Raw genomic sequence first — 23,434 nt, forward strand, 5'->3', positions numbered from 1 at the left:
CCCCAGCCCTGGCCACGCCCCACCCGGACAGCCCCTCCCCTCCTCCTCCCGAGGCCACACCCCCTGCGGCACTCCCCGCCCCTACAGCCGCAGACACGCCTCCTTCGCGCCGAGCCACACCCCCTAAACACGCCCTCTCCTGCCGTGGTCACGCCCCCTCCTTGACCACTCCCCCCGGCCCGGCGGCACGTGCTCCCCCCTCCCGCCCTCCTGCCGCCAGCGCCCCGCTCCTCGGGGCTGCCGGAAGTCCCTCCCTCCGGGGGAGCATAGCGTCACTTCCGCCCGCTCGGTCCGGCATCTCCAATATGGCGGCGTCCTGCGGCTCCTCGCAGCTCCCGGCCGCCGAGCCGCCGCTGAAGATCCCCAAGATGGAGGTGCTGTCGCCGGGCTCGCCGGGGGCGCTGAGCGACGGCAACCCCAGCCTCTCCGACCCCTCCACCCCCAGCGGCGCGTCTCCCCTCGGCCCGGGGCCGGCGGCCGGCGGGGCCGGGCTGGGGGGCGGCGGCGGCGGGGCGGGGGGCCGCGGCGGGGCCTCGCCCTCCGTCTCCTTCTCCCCGGGCGGCGCCGCCGCTGCCGCCGCCGCCGCGGCTTGCCGGGGGATGTCCTGGACGCCGGCGGAGACCAACGCGCTGATCGCCGTCTGGGGCAACGAGCGGCTGGTGGAGGCGCGGTACCAGCAGCTGGAGGGCGCCGGCACCGTCTTCGGCAGCAAGGCCCCCGGGCCCGCCATGTACGAGCGCGTCTCCCGCGCCCTGGCCGAGCTGGGCTACGAGCGCACCCCCTCCCAGTGCCGGGAGCGCATCAAGGTACCCGGCGGGGGCGGGCGGCTGCTCCCCTGGGGACTCTTCTGGCCCTGGGGGATGGGGGGTGAGGTGGCATCTCCCCCTCCGTCGGATCACCCCAACCGTGGGACCACCCCCTCCGTGGGATCTCCCCCTCGGGGTCTCCCCGTGCCGGCTGTTTTCTAGAGCATCCCTTGGGCCCTGAGCATGGGGTCACTGCATCTCCAGGGCTCAGCCCAGCCTTTGGCCCAAGGGGTGGGCGCCCTGCATCCCCTGAGCTCGATCCCTTCAGGGTCTCCCCTGAAGCATCCTTGGGCCCTGGCTTTGAGTTGGGCTCAGCCCAGCCTTTGGCTCTGGGTTTGGGGGCACTGTGTCCCTTGGGCTCAGCCTTCTGGTGTCTCTCTGTGCTGGCAGCTTTCCCAAGCATCCTTTGGCCCTAGGTGTGGGGTGCCTCATCTCCTGGGATCACCCCATCAGGGTCTTCCCATGCAGGCAGCTTTTTGGAGCACCCTTTGCCCATGGCTGTGGGTGTCCCATGGGCTCAGCCTTTGCCCCTGGGTGCAAGGCACCCCATCCCCTGGGCTCAGCTGCTTGGCTCCCCACAGCACCCTGCTGTCCCAGAGCAGACTGGGCACCATGTCCTGTGGATTCAGCCTCGCACCAGCAGCATCTTTCAGCCCGAAACGCTGCATCCTTTGGGTTCAGCTGCTCAGTTCCTCCTGCGTGGGTGGGCTGCGGCAGCATCCTTTGGTCCCGAGTGTCCTGGTGTCCATGTCCCCTTGCGTGGACAGCCCCCAGCAGTATCCTTTCCCTTCAGTTTTTGGGGTATCCCCTGGGTTGCCAACTTAGTCCCAGAGTGTGGTGGGCACCATGGTCCCATGTGAATGGATTCATTCCCCTTACGTGTCCTCCAGCATCTTCTGGCTGTGTGGGGGTGGCATGAGCTGCTCCCTCAATTCCTCATGGGAAAAGGGGACTCCCAGTTACTCTAGTAATAAGGGGTGGCTCATGCTGTAGTTGCCTTCTTGCGCTCGTGGCTCCCTCCTTTGCTTTGGAGTTGCTTTACAGGGTATGAGATCTTCCCCTGGCTCACACCAGAGCGTGCTGCAGTCTCAGAATCTTTAATAACTGAGCTGCATTAAACAGCCCAATGGGCTGTATTTCCTCTGGCAGCGGGTTTGAAAGAGGGATCTTCCCAGTTGCGTTATTCGCTGGGGAAAAGGGAAAGGCTGGGTTTGGTGGCTGGCTTGGGAGCAGCCATGCCACATGTCCTGCTTTTATGAAGACGAGGTATTTGGAGGGACTGTGGATGGGGTGGGAATCGCTGCGGGGTTTCAGTTTATAAAGGTGAATGAAGCTTGGAAGGGCAAACTAAACACTCCGAGCTCCCTCTGGCTTTTATTTTCCCCTTTCATGACCCATTAAGCTGCCTGTGCAGCAGCTTAAAATGCCGATCGATTAAAAAAGTAATGTCTTGTTATTGCTAGGGATCAGCGAGGCTGTTTGCTTCTCTGTTCTTTATCTCATCTGTTAAATACAGCCATGCCAGCCCAGCCAGGCTGGGATTCTCCAGGTATATATGCCCAGGCTGCCTTTGATTTGCAAAATATATGAAATAAGGGGTTCTGCGGTATCAAGGATGCTCAGCAATGAGCGAGAGGCTCGCCTTTTGATCCCTGTTAATTAGAACAGCCTTCGTCCCTGGAAGTAGGTGGTCAAAACGAAGCAACCCCCCTTCCTCTAGCTGTTTTAGTTTCTTAATGTATTTTCCTCGTGTTGCCTCATTGACCCCATGTTTTTGCTGCTCAGGGATTTATTTCCCTTGAATGCATCCAAATGTTTTTTGAGAGGAATGTTGCTGCACCGTGAAACCTGTTTGAATCCCTTGTTTTCTCAGCGGTTTTCAAGGTGCTTGTTGCTTAAATTGGTTCTTCTGTAAAACTTTGGGCTTTGCCAGAGGCTGGTGCGTGATGGAAAAGTTTCTTGAGGTGGTTTGGCTTTGTCCGCGGGACTCTGATGGTTTCAGGTTGCGGTGGGAGCTTACGCAGCAACCCTAGAGGACCGCTACCCCGATTTTGGCTGTGGCCTCTGTAACTATTCATGCGTCGGGAGACGTTAAGCAGGTTGTGAGGAGAGAAGTCTTGCTATTAAAGCAGCCCAAAAGCGGCCGTTCACGTTCAGATGATGCTTTTAGTTGGAGCTGGTCGTGGGTTGTGGCTGCTTTGGGGCCAGAGTGAGTGTTTTGGTGACTGCTGGAAGATCCCGTCCTCCCGGCGGTTTGTGAGCTTCCTGCAGAGGAGGACTTCTCCCCTTTTGCCTTAAGAAGCGATGCTTGAACAAATCTTTGCCCATGAAATGTTCAAGCGTGAAAGAAACCACACATCATGCACGTATCAAACAGCGTAGGGGGAATAAAAGAGCTCAAGGCATATATTTATTGTCTTGAAATGGCTCCAAGATCAGCTCTTGACAGACCTGTTAGATATTTCCGGATCACCATGCGATATGTTGGGGTGGGCTCTTCGTCAATCCCATAACGTCTGATTGAAAGGTCTGGCTGGAAGGGGATTGTCTGCTTTCCATCTGTCTGCTCTCCTGCGCCTGTAGCCACTCACAGGTTGGCCTGTCTACCAGGTGAGGAACAACCGTTTGACGTCGGTTGTGTCCAGCATGATGTTGCCTGAGCTTTTGCATAACCTGGGTCCCCACTGCCAGGGTCTTCATTGGTGCAGTCATCTGGAGGCACTAAAACATGGCTTTTTCCAGAGCCTTTGGCCTCGCAGAAGGTTTTTCACTAGAACAGCTGTGAAACAAACGCTTATCAAAAGCCGGGGTTTCTCGCGAGAGCCAAGGGTTGACCTTGTTACGGGGATTATTGAGATAGTTATGGTAGCCACTGCGAACCTTAAAATCCCAATTTTTATAGAATTCCAGGTGGAATTGGCTGCTCGGCTCTTTCATGCTCAACTGAGAGCTCCTGGGCGTGAAGGGGTCGGTGCCTGAAGTCACCTTTAAGACGGAGCAGGACGGCTCAAGCACACTGTTGGAACAAGGGGAGGTCAGAGGCACGTCGTCGTCCTCTGCTGTCGGCTCTCTGAGCTGAAAGCAAAGCTGGGGAAATAGTGATGGAGTGCTTAGCTCCATCTTCCATTTGTTATCTGTAACGCTCTGTTTCCGTGATTTTATTTACTTTGACTCCATGCCTATTAAGGGAGAGCAGCATGAGGATTTACTGATGTATTATAAATGTAAATCGTGCTTAAAACATATTGGAGTCAACTTATTTTATAAATGCGTTTTAGATAAGAACTGGATATTGGCTTTCTTCGGGACACCTGCCTTCCCTGGACTCTGCCAAATCTTGAAGAGCGAGTTAGAAATGAACTGGGAAGGAAAAAAGCTCCAAAGAAGAAAGTTTTCCAGTTGTGTCGCGTAGATGCATTCTCTCCTAATTCAAACAGGATGCAAAGTAAGGTCCCAGTTCAGATTTTCGACTGTGTCTCAACATCTGCATGTGCTTTTCCTCACATAAGCGGCGCTGGCCTGCGAGCTGGGAACAAGGCCGCTGTTGGGTTTGAGCCACTCTGGAAGTGTCTGTTTCAAATTTAGGGGTTTCACGTGTAACCGTTCCAGCAGCTTTTCCTGGTTTCTTCCTTCGGAAAGAGGCTTTGAGTCCGACTTTGTGCCTCTGAGGTCAGTGGATTGGTGAGTTTGGCAATCGGGAGGTGCAGGAGGATTGAAACATCTCGATTTCTGCCTTCTGGGTTCCTGGAAAAGCTGCCTTGTGCTCTGTAGCTTCCTCATCCTGTTGTATCCTTAATCCTTCCTTGTTTAGTAACATATTCTGACCATCCCTATGACGCGTAGCTCTTGTTCAAGAGTCGTTTACCAAAGTGCACGTGCTTCTCATCCGGACCTCCTCCTAAATCTGTTCCTGGTCAAGGATTCAGCCTAAACTGTGTATCCCAAAACTCGTCACCCCTCGCCAGCCCGTGGAGCCTGTAAGTTTTAAGGTTTGACCTTAGCGCTGGTGTTTTAAGGCAGGTGATAGAATAGTTGGCAAAACCCTTTCCAGCTTTGCGCACTGATTTTGAGCCCTTCGCCTGGCAGTGCTGTTTCAGCCAGAGAGCAGGAGGTTAGCCGTTACCTCAAGTGCTTTTAACCGCAGAAGGTGAGCCATCGCCTCGTGCTGTGGTGTTGCCGCGTGAAGGCCAAAAGCTGACGTACCCAGCGTGTGTTCTTTGAGGTCACTTTCCGTCAGGTGATATGCTGGGACATCGTTTCATCCTCTTCCAGCCTTCCCGTGTGGCTGCAACGATCGGGGGATGCTCTGAGAAAAGAGCTCGGGTTTTACAGTTGCCGCTGACCGGTGCAGAGCTGTGCATAATTTTCAGGCAATAAAGGAGTGTTCTTGAAATAACTTGCTCCAGGTGTCGTTTGCTTTTTCAATACTGGATCTTGTGCATTTTTTTTTAAATCGGCAGAAAAATTTCTGCTTCTGTTGCATCTTTCTTCATCGAAGGTGGAAACAAAGACTCGCTCTCCTGACAGCACTTTGCTTAGCTGAGCTGCAAGAGGGTTTTGGTGCTAGAAATTCACCGGCTGCAGTTGCAGCTAGTGAGCCTTTCTCAAACAGAGAGAAGTCCTTCCTTAAAAGTTGCTGTTCAGCAGCAGGAGACCGTTAAAATTAATTTGGGGGCATTTTTAACATGTCATTTCTTCAGCTACCGCAGAATTGCGGGTTCTGCTTTTGTTTTGCGAGAGAGCCACTGAAATTTGTTCGCCTCTCCCTGGAGTCGGTGCCAAGCCATTTATTCAAGGAGGAACAGCTCCAACGTCTAACTCCCGGCTGCAGGAATTCACGAGTCCCGCTGCCGACTGCAAACCCGCTCCCCTGGTGTTGGATTTTGCTGTAGGTAGCAACCTCCCTCTCACCCCGGATGGGTGACTGGAGGTTTTGGGTGGGTTGTGGTTGTCCGCTAAGCGTGTAATTTATTTTTCAAAGGAACAATAAACACCTTGAAGACACTGGTTAAACAGTCACAGAGAACGTAGGCACAGAGGGGAGAAGTGAATGCCTCGAACCCACATGAAATGGGAAGGAATGAAGTTATGCCTGAGTACCGGCCGTTGGTGTTCTCTTGCTTGAAGCTATACGTAAAGCGATGACGGCAGGGGTTTATTTGTAGTGGGGCTGTGGTTTTAGCTGCTTTACAATGTAAACAATCTATTTTTAAATCTTAAATCTTACATGAAGTTGTTTTTAAGGAAGGAAAAGCTGTGCTAACTGGACTACCAGAAGCAAAGCTTGCCATAATCGTGTTTGACCTCCTGCGTGGTACAGGAGATTGGATTTCACCCAGAATTTCATCGTTGGGCCCGATAACGTTGAGCCGAGTGGCTGTCTTTTAATTTGAAGATCTCAAATGATGGACCATCAGTACAGTTTGTGGGAACCAGCCAACTGTCCCCCTTCAAAACAGCTTTGCCTTCTGCTTTTTTCTTATTTTGTTTTAAACGCATTTTGTCTTTGTCTTGTATTTGTTATCTCAGGCCCAGATCCTCTTCTGGGCAGCTCCACTGGCTGCGATGCGTGCAGGTGGTGTTCAAGTTATCTCCGGATCTTTCTTTGGCTTAAGTAGATTCAGATGAGCCGGGTTTTCCAGGCTGGATCATCTCTTGTCATTCCTTGAATCCTTTCCAGCAGCCCAGCTTATCGCTGGAGGATCTCACAGGCCCTGGTAGATGGGAGCAACTTTCAGTTGACATTTATAAGCTGGAAAAAATAAACTCTTCAGTGACAAAGAACAGATTGATTTGTTTGACTCCTTCTTGGATGTATTGTGGGGCTGCAGGTGAGGAGTGTCTCTGGGAGGAGAGCATCACGTGGAGCAAACCCTCTTGCAGAGCCGCTCTCTTCGGCCAGGGTATTTGTAGAGTGGTGTCGGGCTGGTAGGAATCTGGCTTGCTTTGCATGTGCAGGACAAGTGCCTTTACTGTCCGGTGGTTTCTGCAGCCGTGCTGTGAGTCTGTAATACCCTGTTCTGGTCGTCTTGGCATACCTGGGTCATCCACCGCTCATTGCATGGGTGCAAGATGGTTCCCAGCGGGAGCTGGGAGCGAGCCGGCAGGTTATCCTGGTGAGGCAGAAACAGCTGCTGGCCAGGAACTCATTGCAGAAGGACAGACTTGCTAAACTTGAATATTAAATCTCCGTTTGGGAGATTGGTGACCGTGAAATCTTAGTTTGGGAGCGCGCAGTTTTTCCCTCTCATCCTCCTTGACTATGGAGGACTTGGGGAGGTGTTAAAAATCCTCCTTCTGACTTTTGTCATTTGCCCTTAGCCAGCACATGCAGGCAGGTGGAAATTTTGGGCATCCCGTTGGCACCGGTTATTGCAGGGGCTGCTTTGACATCAGAGAATAGTGCCAGTGATGCAGGAGGTGTTGGATGGTTGATTGTGGATTTTTATTTATTTTAGAAGTGGCTGGATGCACCCGAATGAAGCTGGGTGTGAGAGCATACAGCTTTGAGCGCTGGTTTGGGGGCAGATTTGCTTTCATTACTCTTCCTGGCTATGCTCCATCCTGCTGAGTGTATGAATTTGGGAGCCAAGTAGATGCTGTTTGGCAGACTGCTGTGGTCTCACCAGTTACCAACCCTTGCCCACTGGTCCTGTGAAAATCGGAGTTAAAGCCATCTTTGGTATTTCACTTCCAGCTTTTCCCGTGGATTTAGGTATTGCTCTCCACTGATGAAGTTTTCTCAATGCAGCTGAAGGCCAGTGGCATGGACCTTCCTCTAGAGACACCCGGCCCCAGGACAGGCAGCAATGCGCTGCTAGGATGTGTTGCATGTAATGTTTTTTTAGCTTTCTGAACTACACAAGAGGTTTCCCCTGTGTTGCCACCTGCGTTGATGCCGCTTGTTTTGGAGAGGAGCGTTTTCTCTCCCACCTGAGGGAGGGTTTGTGCTGCTCTTCATCTTCTAGAGGGGCTCATGGCCTCGCTCCGCTTGTTCATTTGAGAGCAAGAACCAGCAGGGATTTAGTCTGCGTGGTGTGTCTTGCCTTCCTGATAGCAGAGGTGTGACCTCTCAAGTACGTCTTGGGCCTTTTTGGTCCAGGCTGCTCTGCTTTGGCCTTTCCTTGAAAGGCAGGCTTTGCAGGTGGCCTGGAGATGTGTGTCCCCATCATAGTGGATGTATGAAGCTTCAAGTTTGCTTTTAGGAACAATTGTGTTTCTGAAGGGAAGACAAGTCCACTCAAGCATGGCCTTCATTGCTCTGAAGTAAGTAGCGATGGGTTTTAAGCACTGTTTTTGACCAGGACTAGGTTGAACCTTACTCACATGTCTCTGCAAGCCAAGCTCTGTCTGTAGGACACATCCATTGTATCGAAACTCCTCACAGAGCCAAAAGTCTCTGGCTGTGGTGGGTATGGGCACGGCAGAGGGTTTTGCTGGTCTGCCTTCTCAAGCTCTAACTTGTTACTCTTCTTTTTCTCCAGTGCCGTCTTAAACCAGGAGCTTGGCACGTCGGGAGATGGAGGTGCCTGGCCATCTGCCTTTCTGCAGGCAATACTGGAGAGTTTCTCCTCTCTAGATGTCTAGCCCGATTAGCATCAAATCCCTGAGAAGGATAGGAATAATTTTATTTTCAGCACTCTAATAGCAGCAGAGATGGAGCATCTTCACAGGTGGCTATTTTGAGACGCGAGGTGTTCATTGTGTCTCGGCACCGCATGTCGCTGCGTGACTTCCTCACCCAGCCGGGCCACAGCTCGTTACACCCCGGCTTCGTTCTCTCTTGGTCAAGGGCAAAGTCCTGCCTTATCTAGACTGACCTCTGCAATTGGCTGTAGTGCTTCTGTAAATAATTCCTGCCCAGGCAAGTCTTTTTTGTTTTTAATATATTGTGATTTAGAAATTGGCAGCAGTGGAAAATCCGCTGTGATTTTTGTTAGATTCTAGCTCTGGCTAACGAATCCAACTTAAAACCATGTGCCTTACCTGCCTCGACTCACATCCCTTATCTGCGTCTTCTAGGGTGACTTTGCTTCTTCAAATCATTGTCCAAAGCGATCTCTGGTTCCTGTCTCGATCAGGCGATCGGCTTGTCTGTGTTCCCTCTCAACACCCTTCTCCCCTTGGGACGTCCCCATCGCTTTCCTTGTGCCGTACCGGAGACCTTCAGGAAGCCCCTGTGTGTGCGGGCACGTCAGGTTACGGCTGAGGCTTCGCTCTGGTACAAAACGTGATTTATTTTGACTGCCACGATCTGGCAGATGCACAGCCTTTGCAGACAGGTCCGCGGCAGCTCCTGCAGTGCGCGCCTGCAAAGTTTTATGGGCAGGTTTGCACGAGGCTGCTGGTGTTTCGCAGAGGGGTGTTACAAATTGGCATCTCATGCTGGAGACACGTTGAAGCCGTCAGCTACCTTTCTGCAGCGGTGTATGGCGCTCTCAGGAGTTTAAGGCACTCTTTCTTCTCCTTTTATTCTGGATAGACCACAGAAATAGGGCTCCTTGTCGCAATATCCCATGGAAGTCTCGTGTTTTCCTGCCTTGCACGCATCTTTTAACCTAAAAGTTCGCGAGCTGGCAAGTTGAGCAGAGCTATCAGGCTACTGTAGACAGTTCTGTTTCCTTGTGCTGCCACCAGCCAGCTCGGGAATGAAGATTTCAAGAGCTTTCACTGCGCCGCTCATCCCTACAACCGCTCCAGGCTTCAAAAGCCATTTCTTTTGTGTCAGTGTAGTTTCATCTCATGTTGCTTGTGAGTATCCTGGCACGACAAGGAAGGAGGCTATTTGATACTGCCGTTCTTAATTCAGGATGTAAAGACAAGAGCTCCTCTCGCATTAAGTAAAAGATCCTCTTTGGAGCTGAACGTTGTGCTAAGTGGTGCTCTGTGCCATCGGGATCCCTTCTAGGTCAGCTGCTTTCATTTAATAGACTTAAATAGATGAACATGGACACACCTGTAGGCCACCTAACTGCTCTGCAGAGCCTGTAGCATCTCGCCAAGTAAGTGTACGTCTCAGATCAGCGATCTGGAGTTTCTTGTGTTGGACCATCTCTGGGGTTATCTGTAAAAAGCTCGCTGTAGTGTGGTTCTCCCTCATCTTATTTTTTGCTGGGGGGGAGGACTGTGTCTACAGCCTTCCTCAAAGTCGCTTCCTAAGGCTTTTCTGACCAGCGTTTCTGCTCATCAGTGCTGCAGTTCCTGCAGAGCGATCGGTTCCCCTATGGTTTCACTTGTAGAAAAGATGAGGGCTCGTGAGTTAGAAAAGGTGAGAAAATCCACACTGAGCTTTTTGACTGTCTCTTCCTTTGGATTTCGTGATTATAAATTAAGCGGGGATAATCTGTCTTCGTATTGCAGGCAGTGTTGCAGAACAATAAGCAAAAGCCTCGGTCTCTTCCAGTCTGTGCAGTCACTGGGCAGTTATCAGGTCTGTTTTCAGTTATTTGTCCTAAATTTACTGGTTTCTTGTCTATCTGTATCAATATATGTATGTGCACTTTAGGAACCACGGAGCAGGAGTTGAGCTGGACACCGGGAGGAATAGAGGAGGTGCGTAAGAAAAAAAACCTCGATCTTAAATCTTGGTGATCAGAATAACCTGCCGGGAGGAAAGTGGCTGAACCACTGAGTGCTATAAAACGTCCAGGGGAGGTTTCCTGAAGGCCGAGCATTTAGGTCTTACAAGGGTCTCGGAAGAAAGTCGTGGGAGGTGCAGGCAGCTGCAGAGGGAGAGCCATCGGTCTGGTCCACACAGAAGCCTGTGGGCATCAGTGGAATGGAGCTGACCCGTGTTATTCAGAGGTGAACATCACTTAGAAAAGGGGTACGAACTGGCTGTTGGAGAAACTGGGGAATGCCTCCGAGAAGGAAGAGCCGGAGGCAGTCTTGATTCTCCAGGAAACAAGACCAAGGAGCCACCAGCTGCCTGGCTGCAGGCCTTCTGGTGCTTTTGAAAGTGCCAAATTTTAGGTCGTCTCACTCAAATTTTAGATTATCTGTTGCCAGAAGCGGAGGTAAGAGGTGGCTCACGCAGCCAGGTCCAGAAGCAGCTAGGCAGTAACCTCAAAAGTACTCTTGACTTGCAAGAGTAATGAGCAACGAGAGTATTGCTCGTTTATTTGTGCCCCCTTTCTGCGTTGCTCCCTTTAATTCTTGTACCAGTCTCCATTGACTTCATGCTCAATTATTTTCATGGTAAAAGAAGCCAGTTTGCAGCCTGGATGGAATAATTCAGTACTACTAGGCTACTACCCAGCGTGAGATACCCTAACTCTGTCAGTAGGGAGAGATGTCTGAAGCACACGCTTAAAATAGAGCACATGGCTGTGGCTGTTGGGCGTTCCCAAGAGGGCTTGGCCAAGAGTCTTGATGGTTTTTTGGTTAACTGTGCTGGAGACTGTTTAGCTTAAAGGCTGCTAATAATTCCAGCTAGAGGCTCTAAATCTGCGGTTAACTCTGACAGATAAGCTGGGGCAGATGTAAGAACTGGGGTATGGGAAATATATTTCAAAAAAATCTGACTTGGGTGGATTTTAGAAAGAGTCTGGGAGCAAGAAAAGTTTACCCCTATTGTTGGCTGAGACTTGAGCTGAAAGGGGAGAAATTGGAGTGGAAAAGCTGGGCGATGCGTCCTCCAATGTGCTCTTCAGGGCAAACCAGACCATTTAAAAACTACCTTGGTGTTCTCAAGGGGTTCTTGTTGCCAAATTTTAACAACAACATTTATCTGTACCCCCCAGCCCAAGGGTACCCAAGTCTCTTCCAGTGAATACTGGCAGGTTTCTTGGCCAGGTCTTTGGCTCCAGGTTGACAGAGCCAGTTGTTTCTCTACCCCACTTGCAGATGGAGTCTTAAAATTTGCTGGTGTCCACCCAAAAAGGAGCTCCCTGTTTATTCCAAAGGCAAAATTGGGAAGGGTTCCACCTTAAAGCACTGAATAACCCTGGTACTTATTGCTCTGTGTGTGTTTGTTTGTTGGGTTTTTTTAATATATATTTTGTGTTCTTTGGGGGAGGGGGGGGGGAGAGATTTTTTTCTGAAACAGCAGGGTAAAGTTGACTTGCTGCTTAGCAGTTTTGCTTCTGCCCCCAGGGCTCTGAATATCACGAGGAAACTGGTTAGAAATGTATTCCTTTCCTGCTGATGCTGTTAAACCAGTATATGAGGAGCATTAGGTAGGTTTGTGGAGATGTAAAGGTTCCTTTTTGGGGGAAAAAACAAGTGGGTTTTGCAATGACGTGTGCTTGAAAGTCCGTTACAGTCGTCCTCCAGGGAGCAAGGCGACAGGACTAGCCCTTCCCAAATTAATGCCTCTCTCAAACTCCAGAGGCAGCTTTACCATTCAAGCTAGAACCTGAGCAATCTAATAAATTTAAGGGGGGGGGGAGTTTTCTAGCACTCTACCAATCCAAAAACTATCAAGATCCATCAAACCTGGGGCACGTCATTATGTTTCAAAAGTGGAGCGGTGGTAGAACTAAAACCACGTTGAGGGATGCGCATAAAGATACTCTTTTTTTTTTTAACCCCCAAACAGTTGTGTGTTGCTCTGGATTAGGGGGGAAACGTGGACAGAAGTCGTAGGCTTTGCGTTGCTGTCGCACGGCGAACGCGATGCACCGGCTCGGCCATCGGTGTGGGATGCTAACGGGATCACCAAGAGTAGAGCAGGTTTTTCCGTCTGTCCTTATGCGAGGTTTCGGCCTCAGCACCGTTTGTAAAGGCTTGTTAGACAGAGCCATCTTAGTATTGTTTCTTAATGCTTGATATCGAAGTCTGGCAATTTGGAGCATTATTGATTTGACCTCTTTTAAATTTCAGCAGCTTCACAAGAGACAGAGTGAGTTAGTAAGGAATGCAAAATATGTAAGTAATATATATTTTCCTAGCTGAATAGCTTAGGCATATACATTTTGTACCTTGTGTCTTCTTAGCAGAGTAAGGAAGGTTGGACCGCCTTTGCTTTGGGGGACTCTTCTTTCTCTTTCCCTTTCTCTCTCCTCCCCGCTTCACCTTCTCCAAGCTGTGGGCACAACACCAGCTCTGCTTTCTCCTCCTTGTAGTAGGTGTGCATTTCCTTGGCTCGTTGGTATCTCTGACTGGGGTTCTCTTGGTATTTTTATTTTATTTTTTTCCCCCCTTATGTTACCTACCAGATCTGGGGATTTTTTTTTTTTGAAGTGGGGAAGAGACTAAATCACCCGAGTTAAATCTGATGAACCTGTCGCTGCTACGCAACATTGTCCCGTGTCGTAGATGTTAACGTGAAACCGCTGCAGCGGGAATGTCGGATACGTACGATGTTTCCTGGTGGGCGTAGATTAATTCGGGAGCATTGCACTTAGCTCATGAGCAAATACTGATCAGCAGAAGTAAAAAAAAACAAAAACCACAAACTTAAACTTTGCCTAGCAGCTGTGTAACTGTCTTCAAGTGAATGTGTGCTCTTCCAACCCATCGCCGCCCGATTAATGCGCATTTTTCTGTCTTAGACCCTTCGCAGGTGCTACAGCCGGGTGAAGGAGCATGGCGTCGGGAAGAGGAAAAGCAGCTACACGTTTGAACAGCTGGAGCAGGTGTTTGGGCAGGGAGGATGGGACTCCCAGCCCTGCCAGCCCGTCCTCATCAACAGCAGCGGCTTGTACCAGGAGCTGGAGTCGGACGGCAGCACGATGGAGGAGTATTCGCAGGAGGACTGGGGAAACCACAGTCAGGATCTTCATTGCTACCAGACCGGTGAACAGGAATTGGGTAAGAAATCCCATCCTGGTGCGTCTCCGGCCTCTGATTTTACCTGTGCTCCGTCCTTGTACCCATCTCACGCACGCGTATCTCAGTACCAGCTTTTGTGTTTCGCACATAGTGTGCCCCAGATGTTAAAACCTGGGGAGAAAAGGGAAAGAAATTCCCTGGTTCATCATCCAAAGCAAACCGTGGTTCTTGAGGTATTTTAGGATCAGGATTTGAGTTTAAAGAGATGAGCAAGAGGAAAAGACAGGCTGTGTGGCCAGAAGCAGTGGAGAGGGAGGTGGCAACACGTTCCCTGTCTCCCCTTCCCTGCTCAGTTCTCTGTCCCCTCGCGGGATCCTGGAGGTGTTTTCCCCTTGGGTGGTACCCTGCTTTGGAGGTCCTTGGGCACCAACTGAGCCTGGGGGTTACCGTTCAAACACCGTTTGCTTGAATTCCAAAAAGGACTTCAGTGCACTGCTGTTACTGCTGGTGACCGTAAAAAAGGTTGCTCCTTCTTCCCGCATACCCTAACTGGTATGTTTGCTTTAAATCTATAAATATGCTTATATCCAGATGTGTGGCCTTTTTTAAATGGAAGAAAGCCAAGCAAGCTCACACTTCAGGACTGAGACCTAAACCAAACTCCTCCACGTGCTTTTCTTGCCTGAATTATTGGTGTCTCTGCGTAAGGAGAGATTTGCTTGTTGCCTGTGGCTTGCTGAACTTTGTCAAACGGAGCAAGGCAATACATTCTCGATCGAAAACACGCACTGATCTGAGCAGCTTTGTGAAGAAGTGGGTTTCTTTAAGTATATTTATATCTCTCGAGCCACCGACCTTATGGGTGCATGTTCCTCCCTCGCCTGAGCAAGGGGGTTATTTTGACAGCGGAAACATTACAGTGATCAAACTCAAAGGAGCCCCAAGCTAGAAGGTGAATTGGGTAAAGGCCCTTGGTGCGATGAGGGTTGTTCCCCCCCCCCCCTCGTGATTTGTAGGATGAAACAGGGAGAGGAGATGCAGTCACGTATCTGTGTTCAGGGGACTGGTGAGCTGGGGTGCTTTGAGAGAGGCTTAAATTGCACGTTAATGTTAAAATTTGCAAGTTGGCTGTTAACCATGTTGCAGTTCTGTCAGGCTTCTTCCCCAGGGGGTTTAACAGTCGTAAAAAATAGGTGGGGGAGAAATGGCAGGGAGAAGCTGGTGTTACAGAGCGTATGTAAATGATGGCTAATTCTGTCTGGTTTGACTCGTTCCAGTGAGGCAAACTGGGGGCTCTTGGTTTGTCACCGTTTTCCTTCGGTCGAATCGGAGGCATTTGTGTGCGCTTGGGCTGACGACGTTCTTAACGTTCCGAGAAGTTACAAGGAAAGCACTTAGCGCCCAACATCCAAATGGAACACAGATGCGCTTGCTCTGAGAGCAGAATAGCCTTTCTTCGTTCTTTTTCCTTTTTTTTTTTTAAATAATGTAGTTTGCAGTCAATTTTATTTGTGATTTAATAGTGGGAATTGGAGCCTTCTCCTTCAAAGGTGTTGCACTTGCAGAGTGGATTCAGACCTTAACTGGTCACGTCGCTTCCAATAGTAAAAAACCAACATTCAGTTACGGAGGATTTAGGAGCCGTCTCGTGCAGAGCTTAGTGGACTGCCTGGCTTAGGAAGCAACTCTCTTTTTAATTATTTTTTAATTTCAGGCTTTAAAAAAAAGCCCCAGGAACATGATTTACAATGTAATTCTGTGTTGGAATTTTACCTTTCAGATGAAATGCCTCCCACAAAAAGAACATTAAAGATAAAACAGGAATCTTCAGAAGACACGCAGTAAGTAACTTATGAATGTTTTACATGGAATGTATTTCCCGGGGGATGTTGTGCAGGAGGGGAGGATATTCGAAACTTCTGATTATAATTATAAATACGTTGTGCAAGACTATTCATACAGTTGAATCCGCTTGATGCATCGTTCCAGTTACCTCAGAACATCTGAAAAGCTTCACAACTCTCTCTTCTTGGCTTTGTCGTTCAGCGAGCGAAACAAGGCTTCCTACGTGAATGCGAGGGCTTAAAACGCTGACAAAATACGCTTCAGGTTCATTGGGGGGGCGTGGGCAGGCTGTGGGTGTCGTGACACGAGGCCAAACTCCTGGATCTGTTTGTAATCTGGGGTTTGTGGTTTTTTGATGTTGTTTTTTTTTTCCATCTGCCTGAAGTTTTCCCCTTTGGACGTAAGGAAACAAAGAGAATGTAGGAGGAGACAAGGAAAGAAAGAGCTAGATGAGGGACGCAGCAGCCCGGTAGTTGTGTACTGTTGGCTTGCTGTGAGTAACGCTTGGAGGGAAGGCATGCCAAAGCTTGTGATATAAATATATTTTTTAAAAATTATTTTTATAACTTTCCAGAGCTGACTTATAACCTTTTGGATCGGTTTAATCTGACAAATACCGGAGCATTTCGAATGCTTTGAGCATGTGAATCTCCCTTGCCTCGCCAACAATAACACAGAGCACTTTGAAAAATGAAAGGAATCGTGCCGTATTTATTCAGACCGGGGCTACTTTCTTCCGACCTTTAGGGTTTTAAAACCCCCAGGGTGGTTGTAGATCTGTCCGCAGTGGGAGCGAGCTGTCGCAAATTGGCTCGCAGACCCTTCTGGGTGGGTTCCGCACGCGAGCGTCCCTGCCAGCGATTCGTGGCGTCATCTGAAGTCAATCTGGTGTTTCCTGCGCTGGAAAACAAGCTTCCCTAGGGTAGGAAGTCATCGGTGCGGTGTCTGTTAATGTAGCGTCCCTGGTTAGTGGTACAGCAGAGGCTTTTTACTGTAACTAAATGGGAAAAAAAAAAAAGGCCCCTGAAACCTGAAAAATAATTTAAAAAAGAAGGTTCCTTTGCAACGGCCTAGCTCCATCGAACTCCTTGCTTCAGGTGGGTTTTCACGGTACCCGAAGGTGACCTTTTTCCTTAATGTGGAGCAAATTCAGTTTAGGGGCAGTTCTGGGATGACCCGGAGAAAAAAATAACCTTTTTTTTTTTTTCCGCGTAAATGTTATTATTGCCTCTTTGACCAGTGTCTTAGGGCTGTTGTGGGATGATCCTACCTGTCAAGGTGTGCTTTAGGGAATCGCATAGAAAATAATCCCAAATCTTCAGCAGTGGGAGCTCGGACTGCCTCAATCTTCTCTTCCAGGTTTTGTTGTGTAGGTGGACAGCTGGATTAGATTTAGTAGATTAGATTTCAGAGTTTTGTGGTCGTTTTTCCCCCCCTCCAAGTTCCCTCTAAACTGCACAGAAGCCTCTGAACTCCCGGGTGTTTTGCGAAGCGTGCAGGCGATAACCCCGTCTTACGTACTCAGTGGAAGCACGAAGCGTCTTGCGACACAGATTTGCTGAAAATTACTTCTCTCCCCCCGCTAGGGGAGCCAGGAAGTTTTAAACTCTGATCTAGTAGATTAAAAGCAGTCAGGGGAAGCATCGCTGATACAAAGATAGGCCGGGTATTTATTTATTTATCCTAAAAAAAATAGACTTGTGTCTGTTCTTAAAAGCCGCAGACGATAAATAGATGCCAAACTATTTCACCTCTTTGGCCAGCATTTTAAAATACGTATAACGTCTTTCAAAGAGGGTGGGGCTTCAGTTCTTCCGCATTCTTGATCACATGCAGATTTTCAGCAGAAATAATCCCAATCAAATCGGCGGGAGTGGTGGTGTGTTCCAATTCTTCGCTGAACGTTGCCGTTTTTGACATGGGGGAATTACAGCGTGGCGATGCTGGACTATAAGCACCTGTGTTGCTAAAAATCCCACCTTTGCTTATCTCTTTTCCTCCCCTGGGATTTTGGAAGGATTTTTGGAAGGATTTTTTGGAGCAAAACAGCCTGTAGAAAAGCACGGGAGCAGAGTCGCACCATGACATTATCTTCCTGGCAGAGAGGGTGGGAGAGTGCCGCTAAGATGCCATAGGAAACGTATCGCTGAGCTCTCTCGAGCACTGGAATTTGTTCTGGCTCTTCTTTTCCTAATAAAACATGCACGTGTGGCTCTGCCATCGCTATCGGCTGACCACGAACCCGCACAGGAGAGGGAGCTCACGTCGCTCCTGCTGCCTGCGAGGGCTTCAGCTGCTCCTGCCAGCGCCGAGGCTTGATCGTGCACCGACAAACCGAACGCGTTGTGTCTCTAAGCGAGCCGCACAGCACGGACAGCGCCGCCTCTCTCAGCATCACGTAGTCAATCACTGGCCTCCGAAGACATAAGGACCTCTCGTATTTCCTGGGCTGCCTTATTTCGGCGGTGTCGGAAGTGAAGAGCAATAGGTAAGCTGTGTCCGGGTCCCGTGCTCTGTCAGCTGGGCTCTCCTTCCCCGCCTCGGCTCTACTGTTGCACCCCCAAATTGCTGCCTCCAAACAAACTGTTTTGAAAAGCAAAACGCTACTTAAGACCCTGTTCTGCTATTTGAAATTTATTTGAGGAGCGGTTTTATTCGCTGCGGGCTTTGTGAAGATGAACTAGAAAAAGCTTGGGGAGGTTGGTCCTTTACTGAAACCAGCTGTTTCAGCCTCTTTGAAGTCTGCTTTTGTTTGGAAACAGCGCCTTAGAACAAATTTGCGCCACGTCTTGTCTCGCATCTTCCGTCATTTGAATTGCAAAAGCTTCCAAGGAGAAAGAAATGGAGGTGGCCAGTCTCCAGCGTGGAGCTGGTGGCTTGACGGGAGGGGAAAATCCAGCTCTAGGGCACCTTCTGCAGATGAAAAACGAGATTGCACGTGACGCACAGTGCCGACACAGGGGAATCCCTCTGCTAGCTCAGGTTTTTCTATTGAAAAATAGAGAACAGTAACAATTTGACTCTTGTACCTCTGCCTCGGCATTGCGGAGGGGCTGGATAGAGCCTGGGAAAGCGAAGCTCAGCAGGGCAGGCGCCGAGTCATCGAGTCCTGGATTAAGCTAAACAGCAAAGCAGAGCTTTTTAAAACTTCTTTTTCCCCCCTCGTGCCGCTTCTGTGCTCGAAGCGATGGATTCCCTCTGTGGAAAGCCCTTCTCCTCCCGTATGCGAGGTGCTGCCGGAGATCATCTCCAGTGAAATTATTCCTCTTCCCAGCAGGAGCAGTTTGAGTGACTAATTTTTTTTCACCAGAGCTTCAGCTCTATTTTGTGCTGAACTAAACTTAGCGAGAGTATTTATAGTGTAATTAATAAAGGTGGGGGCTTTTTTTTTTTGGTTCTTAGCTCTGTTCCTCCACTGTTGAATGAAAATCTACCCACGCTGCTTTCTCCTGTCTCTGGTTTGGTAGGGAGTGCTTTCTCTCAGCTGTCTGTCTTGTGTCGAACGAGCGTAGAGCAGCGGTGAAACACAGGCTCTGTGCAAGCGGACAGCCCTGTGCCGAGCCGGGGCTGGCCATGTCCCCTTGTCTCTCTAGTCCCCCTGTCTGTCTTGTCCCCGGAAGGTGAATTTCCACTTCCAAAAATCTTAAAAAAAAAAAAGTTTTCTGAGCGTAGCAACGCCGCACTGCTCAGCATCTGAAGAAGCATCAGGGAAAGCTGTAGAGAAGCTTTGAAACAGCCCAGGCTTGTATTGCAGCGGTGTTTGGGTGTAAATATAAACAGGTTTGGGGTAAATACACATTTTTCTCATACGGTGTTTCTCTCCTTGCCTTCTCCTTCACTGCTAGACAGGGGGAAGTGGAAATAATTCCTCAGAAGTAACTTAAAATAGGAACCAGGTGTTTGTCGATGATGCAACAGGCGTTTTGAAAAGCCGCTGGCTCAAACGGAGCTCCGCTTGCCCAGCAGGTCCCCTCCTGGGTGCTCAGTTACACTCCGATCGTGGCGAGGATGTGTTGGCAAAACACCTTCCAAGGTCTGTCCGGGAATCGTCTGGCACGGTTGCGACAGGTGGCTACGCTAGGCGGCGTGCTGGTGGATGCGGTCCCTCCCATCGCCCTGAGGAGTGAGCGGCCTCAGCCGGGGCTGCTCGGAGCTGGGCTCTGGGCGGGGGGCTTGGACACCCCACCGGAGGCTCGCACGGCTGGCGCGCCCCAACCATCATGTGTCAAACTGCTCGGCTCCGTGGTCCCAAGCCCGGTGCCTTCAGCCTGCCCTGGAGCCGCCAGATGACCGAAAGGGCAGCCGGCACTTGAAGAGCCTTCCCAAAGTCACGCACGTGTTAGTTATGCCTACAAAAGCGGCTTTTTTTTTTTTCTGACGTGAGAGGCTGTGAGGTTGGGGAAAGCTCATTTTAGGGATTCGAAGCAACCTTCACCAACGCAGCAAAGGAGCCGGCAAGAGGAGGGACGTTCCTGCGTGCCCTGCAGAGGAGAGCCGGTGTCACCGGGTGCAGGTACGGATGCGAGAGGAGGAAGGATCCCCTTGGGGATGTGGTGACCCCTGTGTTATCCCAGCTCAGCGTCACAGAAGAGTTGTTTTGCGTGGAGCAAGCTTTTAAATCCCATTTGTTGGACTAAGAAAGGCTTCTCCGGCGCCAAATGAGTCGCATTATCTTCCTACGGCTTCGATTGTAGGACAATAACTCCTAAAATGAGTAGTTCTCCCTACGAGCTAATTACACCCTGCGCGTCTCATTCATCCTGGAGGAAGCTGTTCCAGTTTGCTTCAGGCACACGCGAACGCTCTCTCCCGATCGCTTAGCGAAGCGTAAATCCCTCCGTGGACATTGGCTTCGATGCCAGCGTCGCCACCCAAAGCAAAAAGCGGTCTTTGCAAACGGGAGTTTTGTTGGCTCTCCAGAGGGGTTCCCGCTGTCCGTCGCACCGCGGGTTGTCTCCTCGGCCGCGTCCGGGCGCAGGGTGATCTCCGCGGGGTCGGTCCCCGGAGCTGTGTTTCTGATCCGGCGCCGGGAGCGAGCCTGTCGGAGCGGCTCGCCGCTTGCTTTGTGGTTTGTTTGTTTTTTTTTTTTACCATTACAGCCCCATTCCCTCGTGTTAATTTTGGAGCGACGACGAGGCGGAAGCGTTTCGGGTGGCGGTTGTGAATTAGGGATGCAGGTTGTCTGTGGAAGACAGCACGGCTGCAAGGAATAACCCGGTAACCAAGTCTGCGTTTATTTAGCGGCACCAGGCGTGTGTTTGCTTGCAGTCGCTTTGAAGCAGCCCAGGTAGGAGCAGGACATTCCCACCGTGTGGGTGTTTGGGGTTTTTTTTTGGGGGGGGGTGGCAGGGTTGGCGAGAGCTGAAATCTTTCCTGGAAGGTGAACTTGGGGATTTATCGGCTCTCGTTTCCTTCACCGGGTTATCTCCTGCAGAACTTTTTGCATGGAATCTGGTTTCCGGCAGAGATTGTGGTTTGCTTGAGATATTAGAAGGAGGTTGGGTTGGGTTTTGCTGAGATTAATTAAAAAGCCACCCTCGGCGTGGTGCTATAATCCATAAACTCACGTAGCAACGTGGGACCTGTATAGTCGTAAAATCCCCACTGCCTAAAAGCAGCCGAAAGGGACTCTTATTTTTCCGCAGGTTGGTGCCTTTGCCGGGACGGCTTTGCAGCGTCGCTTTACTGATGCCTTTATCCTTCTCTCCATGTTTTTTACTTTCCAGGAAGCGCGACGTCATGCAGAACATCATGCAAATCTTGGAGTCGGTCCAGTTGAAGTGGGAGCTGTTCCAGAGCTGGACGGACTTCTCCAGGCTACATCTTTCTAACAAACTGGCCATTTTCGGCATCGGTTACAACACCCGCTGGAAGGAGGATATTCGTTACCACTACGCGGAGATCAGCTCGCAGGTACCCCTCGGCAAGCGGCTCCGGGAGTATTTCAACTCGGAAAAACCGGAGGGTCGGGTTATCATGACCAGAGTGCAGAAAATGAACTGGAAAAACGTTTATTACAAATTCCTGGAGATCACCATCAGCGAAGCCAGGTGCCTCGAGCTGCACATGGAGATCGACTGGATACCCATCGCCCACTCCAAACCCACCGGGGGAAACATTGTTCAGTATTTATTACCGGGAGGGATCCCCAAAAGCCCCGGCTTGTACGCCATCGGTTACGAAGAGTGCCACGAGAAACCCCCCTCCCCTCTGGCTGAGCACCGGGGGCCCGATCCCGGCAATGAGACTGCGGGGGAGCTGGAGGTCCCTTCGCCGCAAGCCTCCCTCCGGGTGGATATGGAATCCGCCCGGATTATCTACTGTTACCTCGGCATCGCCGAGGTCCGGACTCTCCAGCAGTGCCTGTTTTTACACTTTCAGGCAAACACCAAAACCTTCAGCAAAGATTGGGTTGGGATCAACGCCTTTTTATCTCAGAACTGCGTCGTAGAGCCCGGCGTGTCGCCCAAATCCATCTACATCAAATTTGTGGAGGTGGAGAGGGATTTTCTTTCCGCTGGCTCTTTGGTAGAGTGCCTGGAAAAAGCCATCGGATACCCCTTAAAATTTAACAACTGAGTCTCGTCCTTCATAAGGATCAGGGCTTTCTGCCCCTTTTTCCCATCTCGCTACCAGACGCTTTCGGATCACGGCCGTTCGCAGCCGGGCAAGTCGGACTTTTTTTCCCCGCCTGGAAACGAGTTTTGGGGTGATAAAGAGGTTTGCGGGGTGCTTTCCACGAGCTCACCCCCAGCAAGCGAGCGTCTCCCGGCTCCCTCGCCGGACAGACCGGCCGGGTTTTCCTACCGGAGCGGCGCGGCGAGGAGAATCCCCCCGCCCCGGCCCACGAAACAACTGTAGGTACATTCCACATCGGACAAGCGCGTACACGTGGCGTTTTCATACAAAAAGCTGGGTGTTTTGGGTTTTTTTTGTTTTTCTTTCTTCCACGGTGTCTCATTTTGACGCATCCGTCTCTCTCTTAAGTGTTGTTACGGATCTGAATAAATAAGCAATAGATAACGGCAAGTTAAACCTTGAATCACGTTAAAGGAGACTGTTTTTCAAAGCCACACTTAGATACTATTGTATATAATTTAGAACTTCACTTTTTTCACCCGTCAAGTGTTCTCCTCTCTCCAAACAGTGTTGCCTGCAAAAAGACTTTGGTTTCGGTGATGTATTCCACTTTACTAGTAGCGTTGCCATATCTGCTTTTATTTTATTTTATTTTTTAACTCAAAATAATTCCTGGCCTTTTTATTTTTTTTCTTTTTATTTTATTTTTGTTGTTGTTGTTTTGGGTTTGGTTTTTTTTTTTGAGTTCTAGTTAGCCTCTTCGTGAGAATAACCTGGCAGCTGGGAAACGTTTTTGTTTTGTTTTTTTCCTGTCGAACCATGCTTATGGATACAATCAAAGCTGTGAGAATGGGGAAGGGGGGAGTTGGGAGGGGGGGACGTGGGGACGGGGGGGACACGGGGACGGGGGAGGACGCATTTAATGCCTTTTTCTGATGTGTTACTATATAAGCCCCATTATCTCGCTGGCTGGCGCCGGCCCTTTCGGTTCTTTTTTTATTTTCAAAAGCTCATCGATCGGTGAAGTTGTGACATACGATGAATGTGTCGGTCCTAATAAAATCAAGCAAACACGGACGGGCTTCGGCAAATGTCTTTCTCCTCCCCCGGGGGGGGTTTTGAGGGGGACGCGGAGCTCTTCTCCCGGGCTATTCCCGCCCGAGCTTTGTTCCGGGGGTCGCTGGGGCGGGAGATGTTTGATTTATGTGTTTTATGGGGGAGTGAGCGCCCCTGGAGCCCGTTTCCTTCCCCACGGAGGCGCCCCAAATCCTTGAAGACACGAGGACCGCCGGCCGGCTGCAGGGCGTCGCCTTCGCCTGCGGTTTGGCCCTGAGATGACGGAGCGAGGAAGAGGAGGAGCAGGTCACCCCCGCCCTGCTCCCAGTGCTCGAAATAGGGTGAATTGCCCCAAAAACAGGGTGAGTGACCCCAGAAAAGCCTCCGTCGGGAGAGGGGAAACATCAGAGGGCCCAGGAGGGGAGATGCCGGCG

General features: G+C 50.4%; 1 protein-coding gene across 16 annotated transcripts; it reads left to right on the forward strand.

Annotated features, from left to right (window-relative positions):
* The first annotated feature begins 281 nt into the window (after nucleotides 1-281).
* On the forward strand, nucleotides 282-23,021 carry MSANTD2 (Myb/SANT DNA binding domain containing 2). 16 transcript variants are annotated; one of them, XR_010375910.1, is made up of 7 exons: nucleotides 282-806; nucleotides 10,167-10,236; nucleotides 10,312-10,358; nucleotides 11,652-11,754; nucleotides 11,901-11,983; nucleotides 12,633-12,674; nucleotides 13,301-13,390. XR_010375910.1 is itself a non-coding variant. In XM_064470787.1 (5 exons), the coding sequence occupies exons 1-5, from the start codon at nucleotides 306-308 to the stop codon at nucleotides 21,942-21,944; spliced, it is 1,719 nt and encodes a 572-aa protein (XP_064326857.1). In that variant the 5' UTR covers nucleotides 282-305; the 3' UTR covers nucleotides 21,945-23,021. The 16 variants fall into 16 exon arrangements, 5 of the variants coding, with proteins under 5 accessions (XP_064326857.1, XP_064326852.1, XP_064326855.1 ...); XR_010375903.1 differs by lacking the exons at nucleotides 10,167-10,236; nucleotides 10,312-10,358; nucleotides 11,652-11,754; nucleotides 11,901-11,983; nucleotides 12,633-12,674 and adding exons at nucleotides 15,301-15,361; nucleotides 17,616-17,853; nucleotides 19,211-20,652; nucleotides 21,092-21,215 and having other exon boundaries at nucleotides 13,301-13,559; XR_010375904.1 differs by lacking the exons at nucleotides 10,167-10,236; nucleotides 10,312-10,358; nucleotides 11,652-11,754; nucleotides 11,901-11,983; nucleotides 12,633-12,674 and adding exons at nucleotides 15,301-15,361; nucleotides 17,616-17,853; nucleotides 19,211-20,582; nucleotides 21,092-21,207 and having other exon boundaries at nucleotides 13,301-13,559.
* The last annotated feature ends 413 nt before the right edge of the window (nucleotides 23,022-23,434 follow it).

This window comes from Phalacrocorax carbo, chromosome 21 (genome assembly GCF_963921805.1).
Source record: "Phalacrocorax carbo chromosome 21, bPhaCar2.1, whole genome shotgun sequence".
Taxonomy (NCBI): domain Eukaryota; kingdom Metazoa; phylum Chordata; class Aves; order Suliformes; family Phalacrocoracidae; genus Phalacrocorax; species Phalacrocorax carbo.

Excerpts from the sequence above, each read along its gene's own strand:
- MSANTD2 (XM_064470787.1), top strand. The coding sequence starts at position 306 with ATGGCGGCGTCCTGCGGCTCCTCGCAGCTCCCGGCCGCCGAGCCGCCG. Across the intron at positions 12,675-13,300 it reads TAGTAAGGAATGCAAAATAT|ACCCTTCGCAGGTGCTACAG; the intron begins GTAAGTAATATA and ends TTTCTGTCTTAG. Across the intron at positions 13,560-15,300 it reads GACCGGTGAACAGGAATTGG|ATGAAATGCCTCCCACAAAA; the intron begins GTAAGAAATCCC and ends TTTACCTTTCAG.